This window comes from Ahaetulla prasina, chromosome 1 (genome assembly GCF_028640845.1).
Source record: "Ahaetulla prasina isolate Xishuangbanna chromosome 1, ASM2864084v1, whole genome shotgun sequence".
Taxonomy (NCBI): domain Eukaryota; kingdom Metazoa; phylum Chordata; class Lepidosauria; order Squamata; family Colubridae; genus Ahaetulla; species Ahaetulla prasina.
In genome coordinates this window covers 261,802,758-261,827,136 of record NC_080539.1, presented here as the reverse complement: position 1 = coordinate 261,827,136, position 24,379 = coordinate 261,802,758, and the positions used below count along the sequence as shown (strand labels likewise).

Sequence of the window (24,379 nt, the reverse complement as noted above, 5' to 3'; positions counted from 1 at the left end):
CTACGGGCAACTGTTGATAGGCTTGGGCCAAATCTAGTTTGGCAAAAACCTGCCCTTGCCCTAGCGAGTGCAGCAAGTGTTGCACCACTGGGACGGGGTAAGCGCTTTTTTGCAAAGCTTTGTTTAGCGTCGCCTTGTAATCGGCGCAAATCCTGACTGACCCGTCTGGTTTCACTGGGGTGACTATCGGCGTCTCCCACTTCGCATGGTCAACTGGCACTAGTATCCCCTGGCTTACTAGTTTGTCCAGTTCCCGGTCAATCTTGGGCTTCAGGGCGAAGGGAACCCTCCTAGCCTTTAAACGGATAGGGGCAACTTGAGGGTCTAGGTTGAAGGAGATAGGGGTCCCCTTGTACTTGCCCAGGCAGTCTTTGAAAACGTCCTCGAATTCCTTCATGAGTTCGTCCTTGAGGTCGACTTCATTTCGGAAGACTCCGGTCACTACCATGCACAACGCCCGGTACCAGTCTAGTCCCAACAAACTCGGCAGAGTCCCATCGACGATGGTGATGGGCAGAGTTTTTTCAAACTGTCCATACTTGACGTGGACGGTCGTCGCCCCTCGGACAGGGATCCTGTTCCCTTGATAGTCCTGCACTCGTAGCTTCTGTGGCCGCAGTTTGCGTTTCGCGATAGCCGGCAAGTTTTTTTCTAAGTTGCTCCAGGACATGATCGTAATTGAAGATCCAGTGTCCACTTCCATTCGGCACGGCACTCCTTCGATGAGTGTTTTAATAAAGATTTTTTTTTCTAGGCGTGTTGATGCCTGGCCCACTCTCACGGCGGTCTGATTCAACTTCGCGCCTTTTTTCCCTTGACAAATCCCGGGCCGTTTCGCGGTTCCCGCGCTTTGATTGGTCGGTTTGAATTTTTGGCGGGAAGGTTGGGGCGCTCGGCAGGCTTTCGCGATGTGCCCTTTTTTTTCACATCGCCGACACGTGACATAAATTTGCAATGTTGCCGTTGGTGTTGGCCCCCGCAACTCGCGCATTCGCCCCGGTCTTCCCTCTCCGGCCTCCCGGTGTGGAAGACTTCTTCCTCTTCCTCCTCTTCCGACTCGGCCTGGACTTCCTCGTTGTGGACTGGGGTTGTTTTCGCTGCCGCCCCTGGCGCGACTGGCTTTTGTAGTGTTTCTGCCGCTTGGGTAGACATCTCGTGAGCCCTTGCCTCGTCCAGGGCGATTGCGAGCGTTAGGTTGCTTCTGGACAGCAGCCGCCGTCGCAAACGGATGTCCCTGACCCCGCAAATTAGCTGGTCGAGCAACGCGTCTTCCAAGTCTCGGTACTCACAATGGTTCGCGGCTTTCCTCAGTGCTGCCATGTACACACTGATGGACTCGCCCTCTTGCTGCATGCGCTGCCTTAATTCGAACCGTTGAACGAACTTGGAAGGCGTTGGTGCATAGTGGGCTTTCAAAACAGTCTGCAGAGTTTGCCACGGTACCGCCTGTACCGGCGTTGGCTCAGAAAGCGATTCCGCGGTGTCGAAAACCTCGGGACCGCAGTGACTCAGGAAGTACGCCCGTTTCCTGTTGTCCGAGACTCCTTGGAGCTCGTTGGCTTCGAGGAAACACTCGAAGCGAGCCATGTATGACCCCCATTTTTCTTTGGCTGGGTCGAATGGCGCTGGCGGTGTATAGCTGGACATCGTTGCTAACCGCCCTTATTTTGCTGGGTTCGTTCCTGGTGCTCTTTTGCCTCGAGATCCCACCTTCGTCGCCAGTGTTAGATTCGGGCAATAACGAGACAGGAGACCAGATGAGTAACAACAGCTCTTCAGTTTATAGTGAACCCAGCAAAAGCAAACGGTAAAAACCCCTCCTTATATACAGTTCAGCTGGAGGCTTCAGCCAATTAGCAACGTGCTATTTCCCGCTCTATTTTCCCTCCAAAACCCTTAAAGATACATTACAACAACCAACTGGATATTGTAAATCTCTGCTATAATACTCTCTGATGGTTCCTAATATTACTAACTTCATGGCTTGCTTGTAAGCTTGAAAACAAGAGAGACTGGGCTTCTATTGAATCAAATAGAACTCTTTTTAAAGTTCAAACTCTTCATAACTGCAACATATTTTTGCAAAGTACAAAACAGGCCACCATTCTCAATTCCAGACCCTCATGGAAGGGCCTAGCCCAGAAATGGAACTATATGGCATCAACCCATGAGCTCTTCTACTTTTCCCCAGCAAATCTAGACACTTTCTTTGCAATTTCTTTCGGTAGGGAGACAGTGCACCTAGGATATTCATGTGTACTCCAAAACTACTCTTTACCTTCCATTTTCAGACATATTTGCTTCTCATTTGGATCCTGATTCTTGCAAGGAATGAGTGCAGAAATAGTATGAGTGACAAGCAGTGTCAGTAGACTAAAGATATACAATCTCCATACATTACCTGGGTTTGTGGATCCCCAAGCACTTTTAGACCAATTTCCTATTGAGCAGCAAATACAGTAACTTAAACCAAATTTCACACACACTCAGATTCTACAACTAGTAAATTCCATTCTCATTCACATGGGATGTTTCATCTTATATCCATCTACTGGGAATAATAATAATAGAAAACCCTGAATGGAGATTATTGCGATGTTGTCTATTACATGAGACTACAAAATTACACTGAAAGTAACTCTTCATAGTATACAGTTGGAGAGAAATAAATAAAGGTAACAGCTGTCATAGCTTGTTAAAAACCAGAGCAAACATACGAGGGGCAGTTTCAAAACCCATTGCTACCGGTTCACTCATGGGCGTGGGCGTGCTTGAGCACACACACAACACTTCTCCGCATGCGCAGAAGCATCCAGGCAGGTGGGCAGAGCCTCCCACCACCACCGCTACTGGTTCACCCGAACCGGGGCGAACCAGTAGCAACCCACCACTGAAACATACCTAATAGTCCTTCTTCCCCTATTTTCCCCACAACAACTCTGTGAGGTGGGCTGGCCTAAGGGAGTTACCGATCCAAGTTCATCCAGATGGTTTTCATGACTAAGGCAGAACTAGAACTCACCATCTCCTGATTTCTAGCTTGGTCACATGATGTATCATGATTTTTTTCCCTTCGCTAAACCGGGCATGGGTGAGGCCCGCAGGCCACGAGTTTGACAGCCCTGGCCTAGTAGGACTGGAAAAAATGCTATATATTCCCAGTGTATCAGTTTATTTAGTTTTTTAAAATACAATTCTCTTTACCACAAAAAATATAATAGCAAAATTAAATGTCTCCTGTTTTGTGAAGGTAGCACAAATGCCATACAAATATATCTTAAATGTCTTAGTCCTAAAAATACATATATGAGAAGTCATTATTTTCAGACATTTGCTCCAGGTTCTGTAGAACTTTTTATCAATGTGATTGTCCAACATTAACTGACTAGACATAAGGAATTTAATCAAGACTGGCATATCCAAGTCTTGCATGTTAATGACTGCACATTTTTACCTACAAACAACATGAATAATTGTTAAGATCTCTTCTTAAAGAGATATTCATTGAATGTGAAACTAATTGAGATGCTTGTCTAAAATATATGTTAAAATCTTATGTTTGCATGGTCCTGCTCTTTTTAAAAGAGGGCCTACCCTCTTAGAAGTTACACCAGAGAATCACTCAAAGAATAAAGTTGAAATCTGCAACAAAATCCAAATCTTTTCCCATCTGGATGCCATCTGGTTCTCATTCTTCTAACTACTGGATCTGCAAAGGTGAAAAGGGAACATTCTTTCTAAATTACTGCTAACGGAGGAAAGACAAAACTCAAAATATATCAAATTCTATAGTAAAGTCCTAGCTTCTGCCAACCTAGCAGTTTCGAAAGCACGTAAAAATGCAAGTAGAAAAAATAGGGACCACCTTTGGTGGGAAGGTAACAGCATTCCGTGCGCCTTTGGTGTTGAGTCATGCCGGCCACATGACCACGGAGACGTCATCGGACAGTGCTGGCTCTTCGGCTTTGAAACGGAGATGAGCACTGCCCCATAGAGTCGGCAACGACTAGCACATATGTGCAAGGGGAACCTTTATCTTTATAGTAAAGTCACTACTTTGCAAATATAGAGGCTGCAGGTAGTCCTCAACTTACAACCATAACAAAGCCCAGAATTCTGATCATAACTTATGCCAGTCACTAAGCAGGTCATCATGTGACTGACCGGATTTATTACTTTTTTTGGAACCGTCATTAAGCAAACCCATACTGCAAACAGCCGTAAATGTGGACTGGTGGCTGAGTGTCCAAAATGGAATCAGGTGACCATGGGAGGGGGAGTCAAAATTTCAAATAAGTCGTAAGTACCTTTGGAAGGGGTGCCACTGTAAGTTTGAGTTGTAAGAGAGTGATCGTAAATTGAGAACCACTGGTACAGAATGATGAACTAGGAAAAGGACTAGCTCTGAACCGCCTTATTGTCTTTAGGAATTGAAAATGTGAGCTAAATAAAAAGAAATAGAAAAGCTATCTAATTCTCCCTGCTTTAAGAATATTTCCTGTAGTACTCTAAATAAACTTTATCATCGGTAAAAAAGTTGGAACTCGTAGGCCTTCAAATAAATCATAGCTGCATATGCAGGTTTCTGCAAGGCCCACTTATAGCTATTTCTAGAAATGTTTATTCAAAAGTCATCTCTCTTCAGTCTAATGGTGCTTAATCTTATGTAGGCAAAAAGAAAATTTTAATCTAATGTCATGCAAAGGGAAATTGCATCAGAATGGGGCTAGATATGGTTATATCTGCATGACTTTTTCCTTCAATTCCTATTTCTTTGGAAGCGTCAACTACTGAACATCTGTAGTTCCTGCACACATCTTCCATTGAGCTTCTTATTTTCCCCCTGGTTTATTCCTAATGCACATTTCATGCTGAGATAAGCATTACAGCTTTTCCATGAATAAAGGATTATAGAAAAGGCTGCATTTTGAAAGAAGAGGCGCTGTACCTAACTCCATTCAGGATGGCAGAAATAGCTGCTGGATTCTACATCTGAGTGTGCTGTCATTGTAACATGCACAGTTCTTAGTGTACTATAAAGATTTTGTTTTATTCTGTCAATCACAACCAGATCTGATGCAATCCAAAGCTACTGCTGGTCAAATGAAACTATGTAATAAGGAGGCACAATAAATGTGGAACATCACAATAATTTGATGAACATAGGTAATAAGATTTATTTAGGTTGTGGTCATTTGATGCGCCGAACCACAAATTAGTCAAGTACCCTTTGGGCTAGTATGTTGTGTGAATCCATAGTATATCCACGCAAACCCAAAAAAACTGGATTAAGAAAGAATGCTTTTGCTCAAGTAATGGTTGACCTTTTAGGCTCTGCATAACAACAATTCAGAAAATGCCTTGTCACAGATACAGTACTCCCCCAAACAAGAGAAACAATTTTCTATTTTCCTTCCATCTAGGCCACCCCAACATTAACGCCCAACGGAAGACTACTTCAGCTTCAATCACAACAATACAAGAGCAAACAATAGATTTAAACTTAATATTAACCGCTCCAAACTTGATTGCAGAAAATATGACTTCAGTAACAGAGTTGTTAATGCTTGGAATACACTACCTGACTCTGTGGTCTCTTCTCAAAGTCCCCAAAGCTTTAACCCAAAAGCTGTCTACTATTGATCTCACCCCTTTCCTAAGAAGTCTATAAGGGGCGTGCATAAGAGCACAAACGTGCCTACCGTTCCTATCCTACTGTTTCCTTCATTATATACAATTTATATAGTTATTACATGCTTATACTCATATATATACTTATATGTTGTATAGATACTTCATGCTTATGCTTATGTATACTGTTATGACAAATAAATAAATAATAAATAAATAAATAAAAAACTCAGCAGCAACACTGAGGCTGGGCCTGAAGTAGAAATAAACGCCTCAACTTCGGCCCTAATACAACAGCTGCTACTCCAAAAGGCCATCTCATGGTTCCCCATGAGCCTTGGGGAATGATGCGATTGCTCCACAGCTCAGCACTCCCCAGGTTCTGCTGTATGCTACTTACCTTCAGGCAGTGTTCTCTTTCTATTGAAAAGGCCACTGCAGCATCTCTGAGGTAATCCAAGTTGCACGAGGCTTTTGTTCTTGAAGCAGCTTCTTCTGTAGCCTCTGCAGCCAACAAACATGTGAAAGGACACCCTATTCTCATGTGATTTTTGGAGGTTTCAGAGGCATCAAACCCATTCTTGCAAGGTATCCATAACCTCAAAAAATCACAAGATAACAGACTATGTGTTGTGACTCGTCCTCCCTCCTCTCCTCAGCCGGGCCCCTCCCGTCTCCAACCGGGTCTTTTATCAGACTCCGAGTCTGATAATGAAGATGAATGGCCTGTCATGCCTCCAGCCTGGCCCTGGCCCCATGCCTGGAGAGGATGCCAGGAGTGAACGAACAAGCCCAATAAACCTCACTCATACGGCGTGTGTTCCTTTGGCTCAGCCGTCAGAGGAAGCCAGCCAGGTGCTGGAATTACTGACAGCAGATCCAGCTGAAGACAATTCAAAGTGGGAGGACCCTCGTTTCCGGAGATCTGAGAGGTGACGCCAGCAGAAGGAGGGGTGGGGCAGGCCTGGATAAATGCCAAGTCATGGAGCCACACCCCACAGCCTATATAAAGGACCAGCTTTTGGCATTCCAACCTTGAGTCAAGCAAAGTCTTAGCTAGTTTGCTGATATCGGACTCTATCGCTGAAGTCACAACTTGGACTCCTGCCTGCCCTGATAAACCTCGAAGGAACTTGGCAAGCTGCAAAGGCTTCATTGCCAAGTCTGTTACGGACTTCCTTGACTCGTGCGTCGGAGTGGGAGTGGGACATGACACTATGCTTTTGAATAGTTGTTGCTGGTGAATGCTGGCATGTCATCCAAAATATGGCATGTTACCTTTGATATAGAATAGAATTATTGGCCAAGTGTGATTGGACACACAAGGAATCTGTCTTGGTGCATACGCTCTCAGTATACATAAAAGAAAAGATACGTGTCATGGGTCCGCCATCACTGGTTTAATTAAATAAGGCAAGCAAACATGAAAAGAGTTTTAAAGTGAATGCAGCAATTTGCCAGTGACCCAACATACCACAAGTTTTGTTTATATACATAATTTTCAAGAAGCCATTTGCCACTCCAAATTTGTGAAATATTAATGTACTTTCAATGTATAATATTCCTTCAGTCTATAAAATTACCTAGATAATCAAGTAAATAGATTCTATATAATCTGTTATCTTTTCTAAATACCAGCATGCTATTTCAACCATAATTAACCGGGCCGGTTTAGCTCACACTGGTAAAGCCTGTTATTAAGAACACAGTAGCCTGCAATTACTGCAGGTTCGAGCCCGGCCCAAGGTTGACTCAGCCTTCCATCCTTTATAAGGTAGGTAAAATGAGGACCCAGATTGTTGGGGGGGCAATAAGTTGACTTTGTAAAAATATACAAATAGAATGAGACTATTGCCTTATACACTGTAAGCCGCCCTGAGTCTTCGGAGAAGGGCGGGGTATAAATGTAAAAAAAAAAAAAAAAAAAATTATCTGAGACACCCAGAGAGAAAAGATAAAATAACAAGTAAGATCTTTCCAAATCAACTTTGCTAAACTGGAAAATACCTCAGATAGTTAAAATGATTTTCAACTGTGAACTGTAGACTATCAATTAGAATTTTCTAAGCAAGACATTTAGTCCTTTACTTCCTTCTCCCCAAAGAAAGAATATTTTAATTATACCTTATTATCAAACAACCTAACAAGACCTTAACTTTATTGATCAATGGTCCTCATAAAACTGATACATAACATAACATAACATAACATAACATAACATAACATAACATAACATAACATAACATAACATAACATAACAACAGAGTTGGAAGAGATCTTGGAGCAGTGGTGGGATTCAGCCAGTTCGCACCACTTCGGGAGAACCAGTTGTTAATTTTCTGAGCAGTTTGGCAGACTGGTTGTTGGAAGGAATCATTAGGGCAGAGAACCGGTTGTTAAATTACTTGAATCCCACCACTGCCTTGGAGGTCTTCTAGTCCAACCCCCTGCCCATGCAGGAAACCCTACACCATTTCAGACAAATGGCTATCTAACATTTTCTTAAAAATTTCTAGTTTTGGAGCATTCACAACTTCTGGAGGCAAGTTGTTCCACTTATTGATTGTTCTAACTGTCAGAAAATTTCTCCTTAGTTCTAAGTTGCTTCTCCCCTTGATTAGTTTCCACCCATTGATACATATTAATGTTTCTAAAATTAATTATTTGCATGGTATATGATTGTCATAATAAAGTATTGAGTTTTGACAATGATGATGGCATTAGTGAAAAACACTGAAATATGAGTGAAGTACACTTTTTTGACCTATAGAACAAAAAAGTCGATTCAATCTCTTCTAAGACCACCATAGTTTTCAAGTAGTCTGCAAAAAGGTGGAACAGAAATGCTGGCAGAGGAATTTTTGTTATTTGCAAAAACCTGAGGGGAAAAAAACACAATACTGGCAATATTCATAAATCAGTGGGAGAACATTTAAATCTACCCAAACATTCTGCTCCTAAATTGTATGTTGTCATTGCCCAACAACTAGATTTGAAAAGTAAATCTCTAGCATAAAGTAGCTAAATTAGAACTATTTTTGTTTAAACACAGAGTTAGAGTTGAATGTAGACAATTTCTTGTCTTAATAAAGATATTCATGTGATCAAATGTGCACCTGCAGCAACAGGGGAAGAGTATTTTGCCAACTCAGAGCCTTCACAGAAAGAGGGACAGATTAAGAAACAGTTCAAGTCCTGAGCTGGATGGGAGAAGCGGGAAGAGGTTCAGGGTAACCACATCCTAAAGTTATGAGCCCCCCATGGCGCCTTGGTTAGAGTGCAGTACTGCAGGCTACTTCAGCTGACTGCCGGCGGCCTGCAATTTGGCAGTTCAAATCCCACCAGTCTCAAGGTTGATTCAGCCTTCCATCCTTCCAAGGTGGGTAAAATGAGGACCCAGACTGTTGGTGGGGAGGTCAATATGCTGATTCTGTAAACCGCTTAGAGAGAGCTGTAAAGCACTATATTTATTATTATTTATTTAATTAATTAATTAGATTTTTATACCGCCCTTCTCCCGAAGGACGCAGGGCGGTTTACAGCTGTAAAGCGGTATATAAGTCTAAATGCTATTGCTGTTGGTTTGAGCTCCAAGTTTTTAGTGATTTGGTTGCAAACGTTTCGTCCCCATTTGAGGATACATCTTCAGTGTGTTTTGGATTGTGCTTGTCTGAGGGCATACTGGCCTTTAAATACCTTTCTAAGTCCTGGTCTGATTTCGGGTTGTGTGATTGGCTGGCTGCAGTTGCTGAATAGTCCTTGGTTTTAAGTACCATCTGTATGATGTAAATTAGTGCTGGTGTTGTTTGGATGTCTTCTGATGATGTCATGGTTTGGTTTCAGATTGATTTGATCAGCTATGTGTGACGTGGTCCAATTTCTTGTGATCTGTCGAGGCCAGGGCTCCCCTAGGTAAGCACAATCCAAAGTGCACTGAAGATGTCTCCTCTAATGGGGACGAAACATTTGCAACCAAATCACCAAGCTTGGAGCTCAGACCAACAACATAACTACCAACCTGAGCTACTAATATTGAAAGACATTTCAACACCCGAAAGTCTCTCAGGATATATCTAGTAGATTAGAAAGTTATAGCCTGAGTTTGGCAAGATTCTGTCCATTAGATGTAAGCAAATAAAAGATTGGACTTGATTGGATCTCACTGTCCCATCTCTGGGGTTGGCCCTGTCAATCCATTAACACAGAAAAATTGAAATAGTTCTGGTCATACAACGCAGAGTTGCACAATGGGATGTGCCTATTCCAGCCAACCAAATCCATATCCAAGATAAGTTTTCCTGGTTCGTGTTTCACAAGAAACATTTAGCATTCTGTGGCAACAAAGCATTAACTCTGAGCTCAGTGGGCTATTTCATCCCTTATCCATATTGTTCCTAAATTTGTTTCTATTTCTACAAGATCTGGGATACTTCTAAGAGTTCTGATACTTCTCTCATGCAATGACCTCACTGTTTTGCTTACACCAAGTTCAATATTTTGAGAACCAGAATCAATGATACATTAATATATATTTGTCATACATCTCCCTGTTACTTTTAATTTATGTACTAATTAACTTTATACGGTAGGTACAGTAAGAGGTCGAAGTTAAAGTACTGAATGTTAGGGCTGAGCATGTTTCAAAAATGTTCAGAAGGTACATTTTGGAACATATGAAAGCAAGGTAGCTGTTTTAAGGAACCAAGTATTTCACAACAGCCGTGTGTTATGCAATTTATAAAGTAGCCACGTTATTTTTCAGATTAACAAAGAAAGGTGATAAAAGTGTTATTCAATATTCAACAATTAAAACATATAAGATTGATTAACTCAATCCAAAACAGGCAAGGTAAAACTTTTACAGACTCTAACGTGTATCACAAATGTCAGGGAAGGCAAAGAATTTCAAGAATATGTGTTGAGCCCCACAGGGGGAGCAAACAAAGGAAACAAGTTCATATTATTTTCAAGAAGGCACAGTTAAAACTGTGATAAAAACATAATCTTGGAAACGCTAAGAGTAAAGTACAGGTAGTCCTCACAATTGAGCCCAGAATTTATTTTGCTAAGTGAAAAATTTGTTAAGCGAGTTTTGCCCCATTTTATGACTTTTCATGCCACCTTTGTTAAGTGATCACTGCAGTTAAATTAGTAACACAGTTGTTAAGTGAATCTGGCTTCCCCATTGATTTTGCTTGTCAGAAGGTTGCAAAAGGCAATCACGTGACCTTGGGACGCAGCAAGGGACATAAATATGAACCAGTTGCCAAGCATCTAATTTTCATCACATGATCATGGGGATGCTGGAAAGGTTGTAACTGTGAAAAACGATCATAATCCCCTTTTTCAGTGCTGTTGTAACTTTGAACAGTCACTAAATGAACTGTTGTAAATTGAGGACTATTTGTATTAGGTAGAACCATTCAGTAGTGAATTCATTACAATTAAATAATTTTCTAACGATGATTCCCACCCAGCTGTGCTATCTCTTCTCCCCAAAATGTGCTTTTCTTCCATTTTCTTCCCACAGTCTCTCACAACATGCCACTACAGAGAAGTCCCCTTTGTAGATTACTGTTATATATCACTTCCCTCTATGTAATTTACTGAAAGAAGGAACAGGACATTTTCTCCTCTCCATGTAACTTACTGTTAAAATGGAGTGATCATTGTAAAATACCTGAAAATCTGGTAATAAAAAAACAAGAAAACTTATGCTCAATTGTCCATTTGGGTAGGAGTGAGGAATCATTTAAAATTCATTTTACTTTGAATAACTATGTCAGTGGTAGTCAACCTAGTCCCTACCGCCCACTAGTGGGTGTTCCAGCTTTCATGGTGGGTGGTAGGGGTTTTATCCGATACTGAAGCACTTTCCTTTTTTTTAATTTAATTGACTTATTTTTAAAAAATCATAGCATTATTTAAAAACATTTTCATTAGGTTTTAATAAAATTCCCTGTGACAATTTAAATTTCTGAAAATATACTATTTGTATCGCCCACGCATACGTTTAGTTCACGTTATGTAAGTGATGCGTGAGAGGCATGCGCAGACGATGATACACTTTATAAATCACCATTACTGTGGAACCGGTGGGTGGTTAGAAAATTTTACTACTAACAGAGATACAAAAGTGGGTGGTAGGAATAAAAAGGTTAACTACCCCTGAACTATGTTAACCACACAGGATTCAGGAATGTGATCCCACTAAATAATCTTCATGATTGCTTAGATCCATTCATTTCCTCCAAAATCAGTTGCAGATATGTATATCTTAGCATCTACTTTAAATATACAATATATGTGGCAACACAACTGTTATGTTCATGAATCTAACCATAATAATACAGGCCTCTGAAATGAGGAATCCTGCTGGAATAGACCAAAAACATATCTAGAATAGCATCTTATTTTCCCACAATAGCTAAGTTCTAGAACTTTGGAAGTTTTTAACCACACCCATGGGGAAAAAAATAAGATTAGCATGCTATTAGATTTTCTGTTCTCCATCAGTTCATAAACTAGCATCAGTTCCACAAAACAAAACAGAAGACAAGACATGGGAGAATATGATGGTTGGAGATTTTCATGAAGGTCAACACTTCTTCAAACTTGCAGCTCTTTCTATCCTAGTAGTGAAGGAGTCAATAGGGATATTTTGGAAAGAGTCTATCCTTCTATTTCCCAATAGATTGGATCAAATTAGCTTAAAAAGTTAATTCTGTGGACTTTTCTTTCAACACAGAGCAGTACAGTAGAAACCTTCAAATTTCTAGGTTCTATCATATCGCAAGATCTAAAATGGACAACTAACATCAAAAACATCATCAAAAAAGGACAACAAAGAATGTACTTTCTGCACCAACTCAGTAAACTCAAACTGCCCAAGGAACTGCTGATTCAGTTCTACAGAGGAATTATTGAGTCTGTCATTTGCACCTCTATAACTGTCTGGTTCGGTTCTGCAACCCAACAAGAAAAACACAGACTTCAGAGGAAAATTAGAACTGCAGAAAAAATAATTGCTACCAACCTGCCTTCCATTGAGGACCTGTATACTGCACGAATCAAGAAGAGGGCCGTGAAAATATTTACAGATCCCTCGCATCCTGGACATAAACTGTTTCAACTCCTACCCTCAAAACGACGCTATAGAGCACTGCACACCAGAACAACTAGACACAAGAACAGTTTTTTCCCGAAGGCCATCACTCTGCTAAACAAATAATTCCATCAACACTGTCAAACTATGTACTGAGTCTGCACTACTATTAATCATCTCATAGTTCCCATCACCAATCTCTTTCCACTTATGACTGTATGACTATAACTAGTTGCTGGCAATCCTTATGATTTATATTGATATATTGACAATCAATTGTGTTGTAAATGTTGTACCTTGATGAACGTATCTTTTCTTTTATGTACACTGAGAGCATATGCACCAAGACAAATTCCTTGTGTGTCCAATCACACTTGGCCAATAAAATTCTATTCTATTCTAAAGGCCAACCACAGCATCTAGAAAAAGGCAGTTATATTAAGGAGGTACAAAGGTGAGCATTCCTCCTCACATGCCCCAAAGACCTTGGTGACTTTAAATTTGAAGCATGCAAAACTCTATTAGCTGTGATAGTGTGATGATAAGCCCAAAGATCTCCAAAAGATCACCCAAAAAATGTCCATCCTTCAACCTGTCCCAAACATCTCTTTGGTAGCCTTACAAGTTGTAGGGAAGACCTCCCTCATGCCCTCTTTCACAAACTGACTTGGGTTCCATTCTGACATTCAAAGATCTCCCATAACCTTTCTTTTAGCATTTGCCTAAAAGTGCAGATACAGCTTGAAGAAGGGCAGGGACCTATCTGCTGGACTTAAGACCCCTTGTATTGTTCAAATCTTCTCCTCTCCCCCATGATTTATAACTCCACCCCACTCCAACTTTGTCATAGAATAGAATTTTTTATTGGCCAAGGGTGATTGGACACACAAGGAATTTGTCTTTGGTGCATATGCTCTCAGTGTATATAAAAGAAAAGATACATTCATCAAGAATCATAAGGTATACCACTTCATGATAGTCATAGGGTACAAATAAGCAATCAGGAAACAATATCAATTGTCATTGGACCACTATCCTACTAAACCAAGGGTCTCCAACCTTGGCAACGTTAAGCTCCCATTCTGGGAGTTGAAATCCTCCAGGCTTAAAGTTACCAAGGTTGGAGACCCCTGTACTAAACTAAAGGTGTAAGTTTCTGTTCTAAATACAGGTGTGACTAACTCCCAGCCTTTGGAAGGAAAGTAGTCTAGACTCTAGAGGCTCTTCAGCATATCTGGCCCAGAGGGAGCAAGCCAAAATTATGCCAGATTAAATCAAATGGGCCACACCCAGTGGCTTCAGCCAAACTCACAAGAGCAGAAAAGTTCTAGTCTTGTGACACCAACATCGGTCCGCACTGTAGAGGAACCGATTCATTGGATTACAGGACCGCGGAATAAGCTAGATATACAGTACGCAATCAGCTCTTTCCCCGTTTATTTTCACCGGCGTTCACATGCTTAGCGCACCTACACACACACGCCGCCGCCTTTTAAGTTTACACGGGGTGATCTTAGATCAGCTACCATCGCTCGTTCTGAAACGCCTCGTAAGATTTCCACGAAGCGAAAAAAGGAGGCCGAAGCACGTCGAAATGCTCGGAAAGGATGCTTGCAGTGCAGATGTATATGTTTTTTTTTCGCCCCCGATGGGCAGCCTTAAAACCAGACCAACGTCCGATCAGTTGAGCAAACGAGACTTGCTCCTCTGTAAGCGACTCGCCGATTTCAATCAGGTGGATTGCTTAAAAAGGCTTGCTCGCCTCCCCAAACGTAAACCTCTCCCCTCAAAGGCCGTGCATCCTTCTCGGAGCGTAAAACCCACTGACACCCACCCCCACCGGGTTACGTCTGAAGAAAGGTGCGCGGAAAGAAACCGGGAGGTACCAGTGGCTGATTTACCTCTTCCAAGCCGAGGCTGGAGAAATTAAGACAGCTCCCGGGGTGGTGGGGGGGGGGGGAACACATCTATACCGGGCAAGTTTTCGCGTGACGTTAACATAGTCACCCGCTCCATTAACTGAACATTCCGAAGGAAGGAAGGAAGGAAAATTCCTTCTTTCGGAAAAGAAAAAACGATGAGCAAGAAGAGCCGGCGCAGTCAAGGAAGAACGCGATGGGGGGGGGGGGAAATCACTGCTTTCTCAACTCGGTCTCCTAAGTTAAAAAGAAAGGAAGGTTTGGTTGGTATTATTTTACTAGTACCAGTTTTCCATTTAGATTTCCCTCTCGGTTTTGCAAAATGCACAGCCTGTCATCGCAATCACCTCTCCCGCATCCCCCCCGCCCCGTGCATGCAAACATGCAAATCTCTACTAACTCGAGCGGTTTGGGGGCAAACGCGAGAAGAAATCACTCTTCGGTAGCAGCGGAACACAAACCAACCGGCCTCCTACATCAGATCACAAGCAGCAGACCGGCAAAGGCAGCGAGCAGCTGTTTTCTATCAGCTGCCACCCCTCCGCTTATTTTCTTTATTTCCATCAACAAGCGGGAGGGAGGGGAAAAACTTAGCAGGGCTCAATGGCAAACACCACCAGTTGCGCTTTCCAGTTTGCAGAGCAAATCAGCGGAGCGGGGAGACGAGCCTTTCCATCCCCCGCCCGAACTCTCCCTTGGAAAAACTCTCGGCAACAAGTGTCGTCCAAACAGCACCGCGGCAACGCAAAAAAAAAAAGAAGAAGAAGAAGAAGAAGAAGCGAGGAAATACCTTGCCGCCTCACCGCTGCTTTCGATGAGTCCCGGAACTCAGCCGCTGCCTAAAACTCGGCGCTCAGCAAGCCGAACGCACCAGCCGGATAGCTAGATAGATACTCAGCGCACCGCGCACGAGAATTGCGAAGCTTGTAGAGGAACGCAGTTATCTTGAGCCAACCGCGGTGCCGTACCTCTTGGAACGTATCATTTTTTTATCCTGGGGGGATCGATTTGGATTAAAAAGAAAAAAGAGAGAAAGGTGGTTTTTTTACGCTTGTCACAGATCACGCTGTGATGAATACACGCCTCTATGAATACACGTCTCTATTTTCTGTTACTGCCCTGGGACACTAAAATAAGGAAGGCAGGAGACGTTATTTCTCCCCTTTTGCGGAGTTGGTAGCGCCCGCGGGAGTGGGCGTGACCTTGCGAAAGCGTGGACCCGCGGCAGTTTCTTTGCCTGGGGTTGAACGGGAGGCAGCCGTTACCGGCTCGGTGTGGTAGGTACCCCCGAGCGACCAGAGAGGAACTTGCCTTTGGCTGTTAAGCTTTGGAAATAAAACGTGCCGTTTCCTATATCGGCCAAACGTGGAATGTTTTTCCCCCCGACAGGGACACACCAGGCTAATTGCAGCTCATGTCCTTTCAGTTTGGTATTTATTCTGTTTTTCTGGCTCTTCCTTCACAAAAGATAATCTGATGAAGAAAGGACGAAAAATTATTTCGTGGGATTCAGAGGCTTTCCCAGAAAAGCTTTTTAGCGGGAAGAAACCTTGTGCTGCGCATAATTTAAGGAGTTGACAGTTTGACACAAACATACAGTGCTGAGCTAACGCTAAACACACCCCATAAGTACTTACATGTGAATCCTGTCGGGTTTGGGTTGTACAACAAACTGGCTTCATGCTGTGAAATTTTGGTCTACAGTGCTGTGCGAATGTAACCTGCCTTGATTAATTTATGATTCACTATAATGGTAGGTTACACTGAATAAATTATCATTGATTAGATGAGCAATATCATACAAACAGCCGATCTGTAACTATTCCAATGTTTCCTCCTCTTTTTTTCCCTAGAAATGATGGAATAATGAGGGGAAAAACAGAAGGTTACAAATGGAAGATGACAGCATTTGCACACACCCCAAATGAATGTCTAAGTGAACTATGTAGCTGTCCAGAAAGAAGCCTTATCTCTAGAAACATCACAAAAATGTCTCGTAGCTATTAGATCTCTTCTATCTTAGTTTTTTTTCCTACAGTGAAAATTGAAAAGAGTAATGAGAAAACACAGAATTGCAAATAGAGATTGATACAGTCTGATCCTCTGTACAATTCCTTAAATGAGGCTAAATATTTACATATGAAAAATCTCCTCTAGAAGCACTTCCATCAGATAAAACATTTATTGCAAAATGGTCCTTGCAGAATTTTATCAAATAATTAGATAGCATCTTTCATTATATCCCGTTCATATTTCTTTTCTTTTTTTAATTTAAAAAAGTCAACTAAAGAAAGAACAGAAGCATGTGTTTTTATTGACAATGCAAGCATTCTTATCTAGAAGCATCAGCTGTTTAATACAGAAAAATGCAGAAAAGCATCACATGAACCCTTGCAAAACATTTCATGAATGAAACAGGATAACTTAAAACTGTTAAAACAGTTTTCAGTTTCCAATTAGTTTCACTAAATAGAAATACTTTTGCCACTTAACACTTAACACTTCAGGGCAATACCCATTGGCAAGCTGATTTATTAATTGCATTTGAGCACACAGACATCTTGCACCAGGTCATGCTGATACAGAATAGTTCTAATTCCCTCTTCATCGCACAGATACCGGTAGCTCAAATACTATGAAAAATGGTCAGAAGAAAATTAATTGTTCTTCATTGAAGGATGTAAAACAATCCTGCAAGATAATTTGGCATCAGGCTAAGAAAATGTAATACACTTGTTGGTTACCAATAAAGGAGAATATTTCTCGCTCAGGGTTGAAATGAGGGGTCCTTGGGGGGTCGCTGAGTTGGTTGTTTTCTTGCACATGTTTCATTACCTAAACTAGGTAACATCAGCACCAGGACTGATGATGTTACTTAGTCTGCCAGAAAACAACCAAATTCGGAGAGCATCAAGTACCCTTCATTTATTGGTTAGCAATAGCACTTCGATTTATATACTGCTTCACAGTGCTTTACATCCCTCTCTAAGATGTTTACAGAGTCAGCATATTGCCCCCAACAATCTGGGTTACTCAGGAGAGCTTGGTGATTAAGCCAAAATTTAAAGCTGGGTTCTCATAATATATTCAAACTATATAGTCAGCCCTTCTGAAAGGCAAAGAGAGTGGGGGTGGCTCTTGCAAGGTGTTCCAAAGGGTAGGAGTCATGGCAAAAAATGCTCTTCTAGGCCTGAAATTCCTTGACCAAAGGGATGGCAGCAAGCCCCACCTGCCAGAAATATGTATATAAACATCCCCAAAAAATAGATAATCAGATGGAATTTTTTGCATAAGTACTTGATCCTGATTACTTGGGTTTCCGGGACATCCCACCATTCAGTCCACATTCACTTCAACAGTTACGTCCTTTGTGCTATTACGTCCTATTCAAGGAAATATGTTTAGAGTTGGGTTATATAGGTAGTCCTTGACTTATAACTACTCCTCTAACAACCATTCAAAATTACAATGGCACTGAAAAAATTAACTTGCAACCAGTCCTCACACATGACAGCATTTCCACAGTCTTGTGATCAAAATTCAGGAGCTTGGCAACTGGCACATATCTACAATGATTGCAGCATGCCAGGGTCTCATAGTGCCCATTTGTGACCTTCCCAGCAAGCTTTTGACAAGTGAAATCAGTGGGGAAGCCAGAATTCACTTAATGATCATGTGATTCACTTAACAATTGCAGTGACTCATATAACAAAAAGGTCATAAAATTGGGTGTGAATCACTTAATCACTTGCTTAAATGCTGTTTTGTTTATATTTTCATAGATCAAAATGATTATACCTGTGAGATGCTTCACTTGTGGTAAAACAGTTGGAAATAAATGGGAGGCATATCTTGGTCTTTTGCAAGCAGAATATACAGAAGGGTATGCATTCTCAACTCCTATATTTTCATAACTATTTTGTAAGATAAGCAACAATTTTATCAATATAACAATTTGGATTGCAGTGTAATATTTTAAGTATATTATTTCCATGCCACTGAATGTAAATGTTGCTAATTTTCTGGTGGCTTCAGTTGATAGCTTGTACATGGTAAGACATTGCTTAATTTTTCCCTTGTAGTGTCCTGTTAGACGTGTATTTCTGAGTAATAATTTAGTTTGTTATATTACCGAAACAGATCAAATAATTTGATAGATTTTAAAATATTAATCTTGTTCCAGCAGCCCCTAATACTGATGTGCTCTTTTTTCAAAAAAGCTTGCTAGTTTTGAAGTCATGTAGTACTATTTTTCAATAATAGCAATTAAATAGCACATTATGTTGAATCCTATTATGTACTATAAAAGCCTGAAAAACATTTCTTCCATTGATCGCTAGTATTTGGAAACTATTGTCTATTATTCTCTTTTGTGCTACATTCACCATTTTCCTTACCTTGGTAGAATTGTCTCTGGTTGCAGTTAATCATGCGGTGATAGCCATTGATTTTTCATTGCAAATACAGAATTGGAAACTATGGATCTACAGCCTGAGATATTATTTTAGCATATTAGTAAAATATTTGCATGATAAATACATTTGATTTGAGTGTATGCCTAAATTCTCTTGCTATTTATTGTATGATTTTAGATTGGCCAAGTGAGCATACAATGCATAATTGAATTCCTCCTAGCAGCAGAATTGTCTGTAGTAACTGTCATCTGACAATCTTCAGGACACTCAAGTTATTGTTAAAATAATTTATTGTAATAAAAAGGGGTCAGGTCACCTGAATAAGCTAGTTGTCCAGAGATGCAGAGATTCTGCTGTATTTCAAAATGTTGCTTTTCACGTACATTGAGTTTCTTCAAACAGCACTGACTAAAAATAATATTGAAGAAAAGAACATAATCATTTCTGCTTAATTGTTTAGCTCCATATTATCAGATGTAGGATTTTTAAAAGCTGGAGGATGGGTTCATAAAAATTGGTATATGAGAATTCTTTTGCAGCACTCAGCTTTTCTGCAGTTTTGGTGGAAATTAATGTGTTTATATGCATTTCTACTTAGAAATAAATTCCTTAGAGTTCAATAAAATCATCTCCATATAAGCTTATACAACTGTGCAGCCTAAGTATGCTGGAATTTTCATCAAAACACTAATAAAACAAATACAACAATTATAATACACCATTAAAATGTGTAAGGATCTATTTTTAGTTTTATTGTTGTTTGAATAGATTTGAGGTTGAATTCTATGAAGAAGCTTTCATTTGATGTAGAAATCTGGAACTTGTTGGGGAAGCTACAGATTGCCGTTTTGTGTTCATCAGTTCTCTGCTTAGATTTTTTAACTTTCACTTACTTGATCTGTGAGTGACTGTTATCTCAAACTGAATGTTAAATGCTATAGATATTTTATTCCTTGCATAAATCCTTACCCAAATCATGAGCTATACAGGTAATCCTTAATGACTGAAATTTTGGTCCCAATGGCTGTTTCAAGTCGAGTATTACTTGTAGTGTCCCATTTAGAATGTAATATTTTCTTACATGTCAAAATATGCAATAATAACACTTGAAAAATGCCAACTATTTTTAGACTATTGCTATCCGTGTTAGTGCCTCTGACTCTGCCATCTGAAAGATGCTAATTAGTCCCTATTGAAATCCTGAATTTATATAAGATAGAAACAAGTAGAATATTTACCTGGAAGGTCAGGATTAAACTGAGATAAGCTGTTCCGCTAAATAGAGGCTGAATAGCTATATCTGATCACGGGGGTTGATAGACCCTAATGAACAAGTATCCATCTAAAACCAACATACAGTTTCCTATCCCTCTATCTGAATGCATCAGAATGATAAAATCAGAGTGATACAGTCAATCCAGGATGATACAGCAAGGTCAGATAGTTGAAATCATTACAAAGCAGTGTTGTGACCAAGGCCCAAATAGTGATTACTAATCACAATTCATTCCTCAACAAACTTATTTTATTAAAACAGCTGAGAATTACCGTATATACTCGAATATAAGCCGATCCGAGTATAAGCCGAGGTCCCCAATTTTACCCCAAAAACTGGGGTAAACTGGGGACTCGAGTATAAGCCGAGGGTGGGAAATGAGGCACCTACCGGTTGAAACCTCCTCCCTCAGCTGAGAAGGCTGGCGGCTCCCCGCCCGCCTCTCACTGCACCGGCAGGGCTTCCCAGCGCCGTCGGTAAAATGTGAAAAGAAAAAACTCGAGTATAAGCCGTATATACTCGAGTATAAGCCGAGGGGCTTAAAAAAAAACAAAACTCGAGTATAAGCCATATAGACCCGAGTATAAGCCGAGGGGACGTTTTTCAGCACAAAAAACGTGCTGAAAAACTCGGCTTATACTCGAGTATATACGGTAATTCATTCTCAGCTTTGTCCAAAATAAAATTCTTAATAACTAATCTGACGGCTTATCACCAACCTTTGATGTCTTTGGCAACCTGCCAAAGGCTTTTCTTGGCAAAAACCCCACAAAGTTCAAGAGACACTGACAAGAAGCGCAGAAATCAATGTTGCTTTCCTACAAAGAACTCAATGGCTCGTTGCTGCTCTTTTAAGCCTTATAGGAGTGGCCAATCATCTTCTGGCCTTACTCCCGAATTATCCTTTTTTCTTTAGCTGCTCTTGCCTTCTGGCAGCTCTTCTCATGGGGCACTAGGAACAGGCTCCTCCTGTTCCTCTGCCTCTCTGCTGTCCGCCTCTGGAGGCTCTGGAGTCCACGCATCACTCCCAGATGGCCCTGGCCCCATTTCTGCCTCCAATGCAGAGCCCTCGTCCGGACCTTCCCCTGACTCCAGGACTGGCCCATTGCCCTCCCCAGCCTCCTCACTGTCCGACTCCGCTGCCAGGTCCGCAGGCTGCTGGTGGACCACAACAAGCAAGTAGTTTCTGCCATACTGCATTTATACTACTGGGGGGAAAAACTAAATGCTTTTTCTTGAGAGTGGCACTATACTAGTAGCATACAGCATTGCAACATGTGCCCTGAAATTAGAGTAGTTATTGGTTCAGGAAATTATGTTTTTCAATCCTGTTCTTTTTATAGAATGGGGATTCTTGCAGGCATATGCATATACATGTGTTCATAGGCAAGTGTGTCTCTCACACAATCCACACAGTGATAGCATGAGGACAGGAATCACCACAATTAGTTTCAGATAAAATTGACAGTCATAGCTTGAAAAGGAGAGGAAGCTAGGAATTACAAAGGATTCCTGTCTTTCTCTCATCATTTGCTCTTCTGATTTGAAAGAGACTTTTTTTGTTGTTCAGAGTCTTTCTTTTATAAATACAATATTGTGCAGCTGGGAAGGAGAAAAAGAGGAAGATGCTGAAAACTGCTAGAAGCCAACACTGTGTGACTTTTGTGATAGAGAATTCCTAAGCATTGGGGTGGAAAGAAAATAAGCAAATCATAGATCTAAAAGTTCCCCACATTTTCTTTTTACATTTTCCTGCAGGGCAGAAGCCATCTTCTACATCTGTCTTGTTAAGAAGATAAGATTTGAAGTAGTCAAAAGCATCTTTTTTCCCCAATATATAGCCTTGGTTCTTCGATCAAAACAGCAGTTCCTCTCACTAGACTATCAAGACACCAGATGTGTTTTTAAGTGGGAAGGCTCAAGGCAATCAAATCAGGCACATGTTTATAAGTAGAAAAATCTAAAAACTAGTAATTGATCCAAGTAGAATTAACAGAGCATTTATGAGGCAACTTCTTTCACAACTTTTCCCCCTAATGATCTCTGATTAGTTCTTAGTTGCACCATCCTCTGCTGCAGATGCTCACATTCTCTTTGTCTCTTTGTCTTCTTCCCTTTGTGGACAAGGCCTCAAATTTGTATTTATTTTATTGGAATTTGATTTAATCATGATGCTTTTCTTTGAAAATACTGTTGCTTTTGTTTGTTCCTAGTGATGCCTTAGATGCTTTGGGTCTGAAAAGATACTGCTGTCGCAGAATGCTGCTTGCCCATGTAGACCTGATTGAAAAGCTCCTGAACTATGCCCCACTGGAGAAATAAATATGAAGAATTTATGTGTACATGAACCAAAGATTTTACAATCCTCAAGTCAAACTGCTGCGATTAGAAATCAGATTAATGATCTGTGGGAAATTCCTCAAGCCACTTAGTATCCCCCAAATAAATGACTTAATATTGAATTTCACCTAGTCAGTTGGGGAGTGTGCTTTTAATTACAGCATGGTTTTTTGTCAGATTCTAAGTATATTAGAATCTTTTGGATTTTCAAATATGGAAGTTTGGGAGAAAAAACTCAAAATTTGGGTTACAGTTAGCAGTTGTAACGAAGTTTTAATAAAAATATGTTGGTTAAACCAGTTTCCATTGTCTTATTCTAAATCTCATTCCTGAATTAGATTAATTGCATTTCAGCCTCATTCAAATCATTGACTTCCTAGCTTTCAGATTTGTGGACACCATCAGGGAACTTTTCTCTCACCAGAATGTCTCTTCTTCATCCTTAATTCAGAAACTTTATGTCTGTCAACCAAAAGATACTGCTATGTTGAATATGTTTCTGCCAGTTCTGAAGTTGGTTTTCAATAATTAAAAACAATTGCTACCAACCTGCCTTCCATTGAGGACCTGTATACTGCACGAGTCAAAAAGAAGGCTGTGAAAATATTTACAGACCCCTCACATCCTGGACATAAACTGTTTCAACTCCTACCCTCAAAACAACACTATAGAGCACTGCACAACAGAACAACTAGACACAAGAACAATTTCTTCCCAAATGCCATCACTCGCTAAACAAATAATTCCCTCAACACTGTCAAACTATTTACTAAATCTCCACTACTATTAATCTTCTCATCATTCCCATAACCCATCTCCTTCCACTTATGACTGTATGACTGTAACTATTGCTTGTATCCTTACAGTTTATATTGATATTGATAGTTTTCTGCTGCTTATTTGTACCCTATGACTATCATTAAGTGTTGTAAGTGTTGAACCTTGATGAAGGTATCTTTTCTTTTATGTACACTGAGAGCATATGCACCAAGACAAATTCCTTGTGTGTCCAATCACACTTGGCGAATTAAAAACTCTATTCTATTCTATTCTATTCTATTAGAGTTGAGCTGGAAATCAACTTGTATTTTCTGTTTTGGGATCCTTTGAGGGAACTTAGTAAATAAAGATGTGCTTGTTGCCAAATAAACCTGGAAGAAATAGTACATTATTCATTTTACAAACTGAAGAAAACAAATATGTGATTAATTCAATAAGAGGTAAAAGATGTTTTCCTATTAGCCAGCAAAACTCTTTTACTGTAGATGTTTTCAATCACTATGAGTACTGCTATAGTGCAAGTACAATTGAAAACCGTATTTAGAGAAAGACATTTTGGACTGTAGCTATCCAGGTCTGCTATAATGGCCTTGAGTTTCAACATAGTACAGTGACATTTTAGAGATGGCAAATGGCTTAGAGGAATTGATACTTATTAATTTACAGAAATTATTCTAACTTGTTATCTTTTAAAAAATAATACTTCCTGCAAAGACAGAATGTTGTTTGTTTGTTTACATTTATACCCCGCCCTTCTCCGAAGACTCAGGGCGGCTTACAATGTATAGGGCAATAGGGCAATAGTCTCATTCTATAATATAAAGAATAAAGTTTTCCTTTTTTATATTATCTTCAGCAAGCCCAGACCACGTAAGAAAAGTCATATAATAAAATTTTAATAAATAAAACTAAA

At 40.4% G+C, this 24,379-nt stretch overlaps 2 protein-coding genes across 7 annotated transcripts in view; one reads left to right on the top strand and one right to left on the bottom strand.

Moving 5' to 3' along the window:
* Positions 1–15,635, bottom strand: part of TSPAN4 (tetraspanin 4) — an 827,759-nt gene extending 812,124 nt beyond the window's left edge. For 3 of the 4 annotated variants that reach the window (XM_058157452.1, XM_058157443.1, XM_058157461.1), the window contains exon 1: positions 15,446–15,635. The gene's annotated coding sequence lies outside the window, so the exon portion shown is untranslated. The remainder of the gene's footprint in view (positions 1–15,445) is intronic. The other variant, XM_058157480.1, reaches the window with a different exon arrangement.
* A 190-nt stretch (positions 15,636–15,825) lies between these two features.
* POLR2L (RNA polymerase II, I and III subunit L) lies at positions 15,826–22,976 on the top strand. Of its 3 annotated transcripts, none has more exons than XM_058157511.1 (3): positions 15,826–15,932; positions 18,438–18,538; positions 22,560–22,976. In XM_058157511.1, exons 2-3 carry the CDS (start codon positions 18,444–18,446, stop codon positions 22,666–22,668), a joined length of 204 nt encoding a protein of 67 aa, XP_058013494.1. In that variant the 5' UTR covers positions 15,826–15,932; positions 18,438–18,443; the 3' UTR covers positions 22,669–22,976. The 3 variants fall into 3 exon arrangements, with proteins under 3 accessions (XP_058013494.1, XP_058013485.1, XP_058013503.1); XM_058157502.1 differs by lacking the exon at positions 15,826–15,932 and adding an exon at positions 15,952–16,085; XM_058157520.1 differs by lacking the exon at positions 15,826–15,932 and adding an exon at positions 16,519–16,646.
* The last annotated feature ends 1,403 nt before the right edge of the window (positions 22,977–24,379 follow it).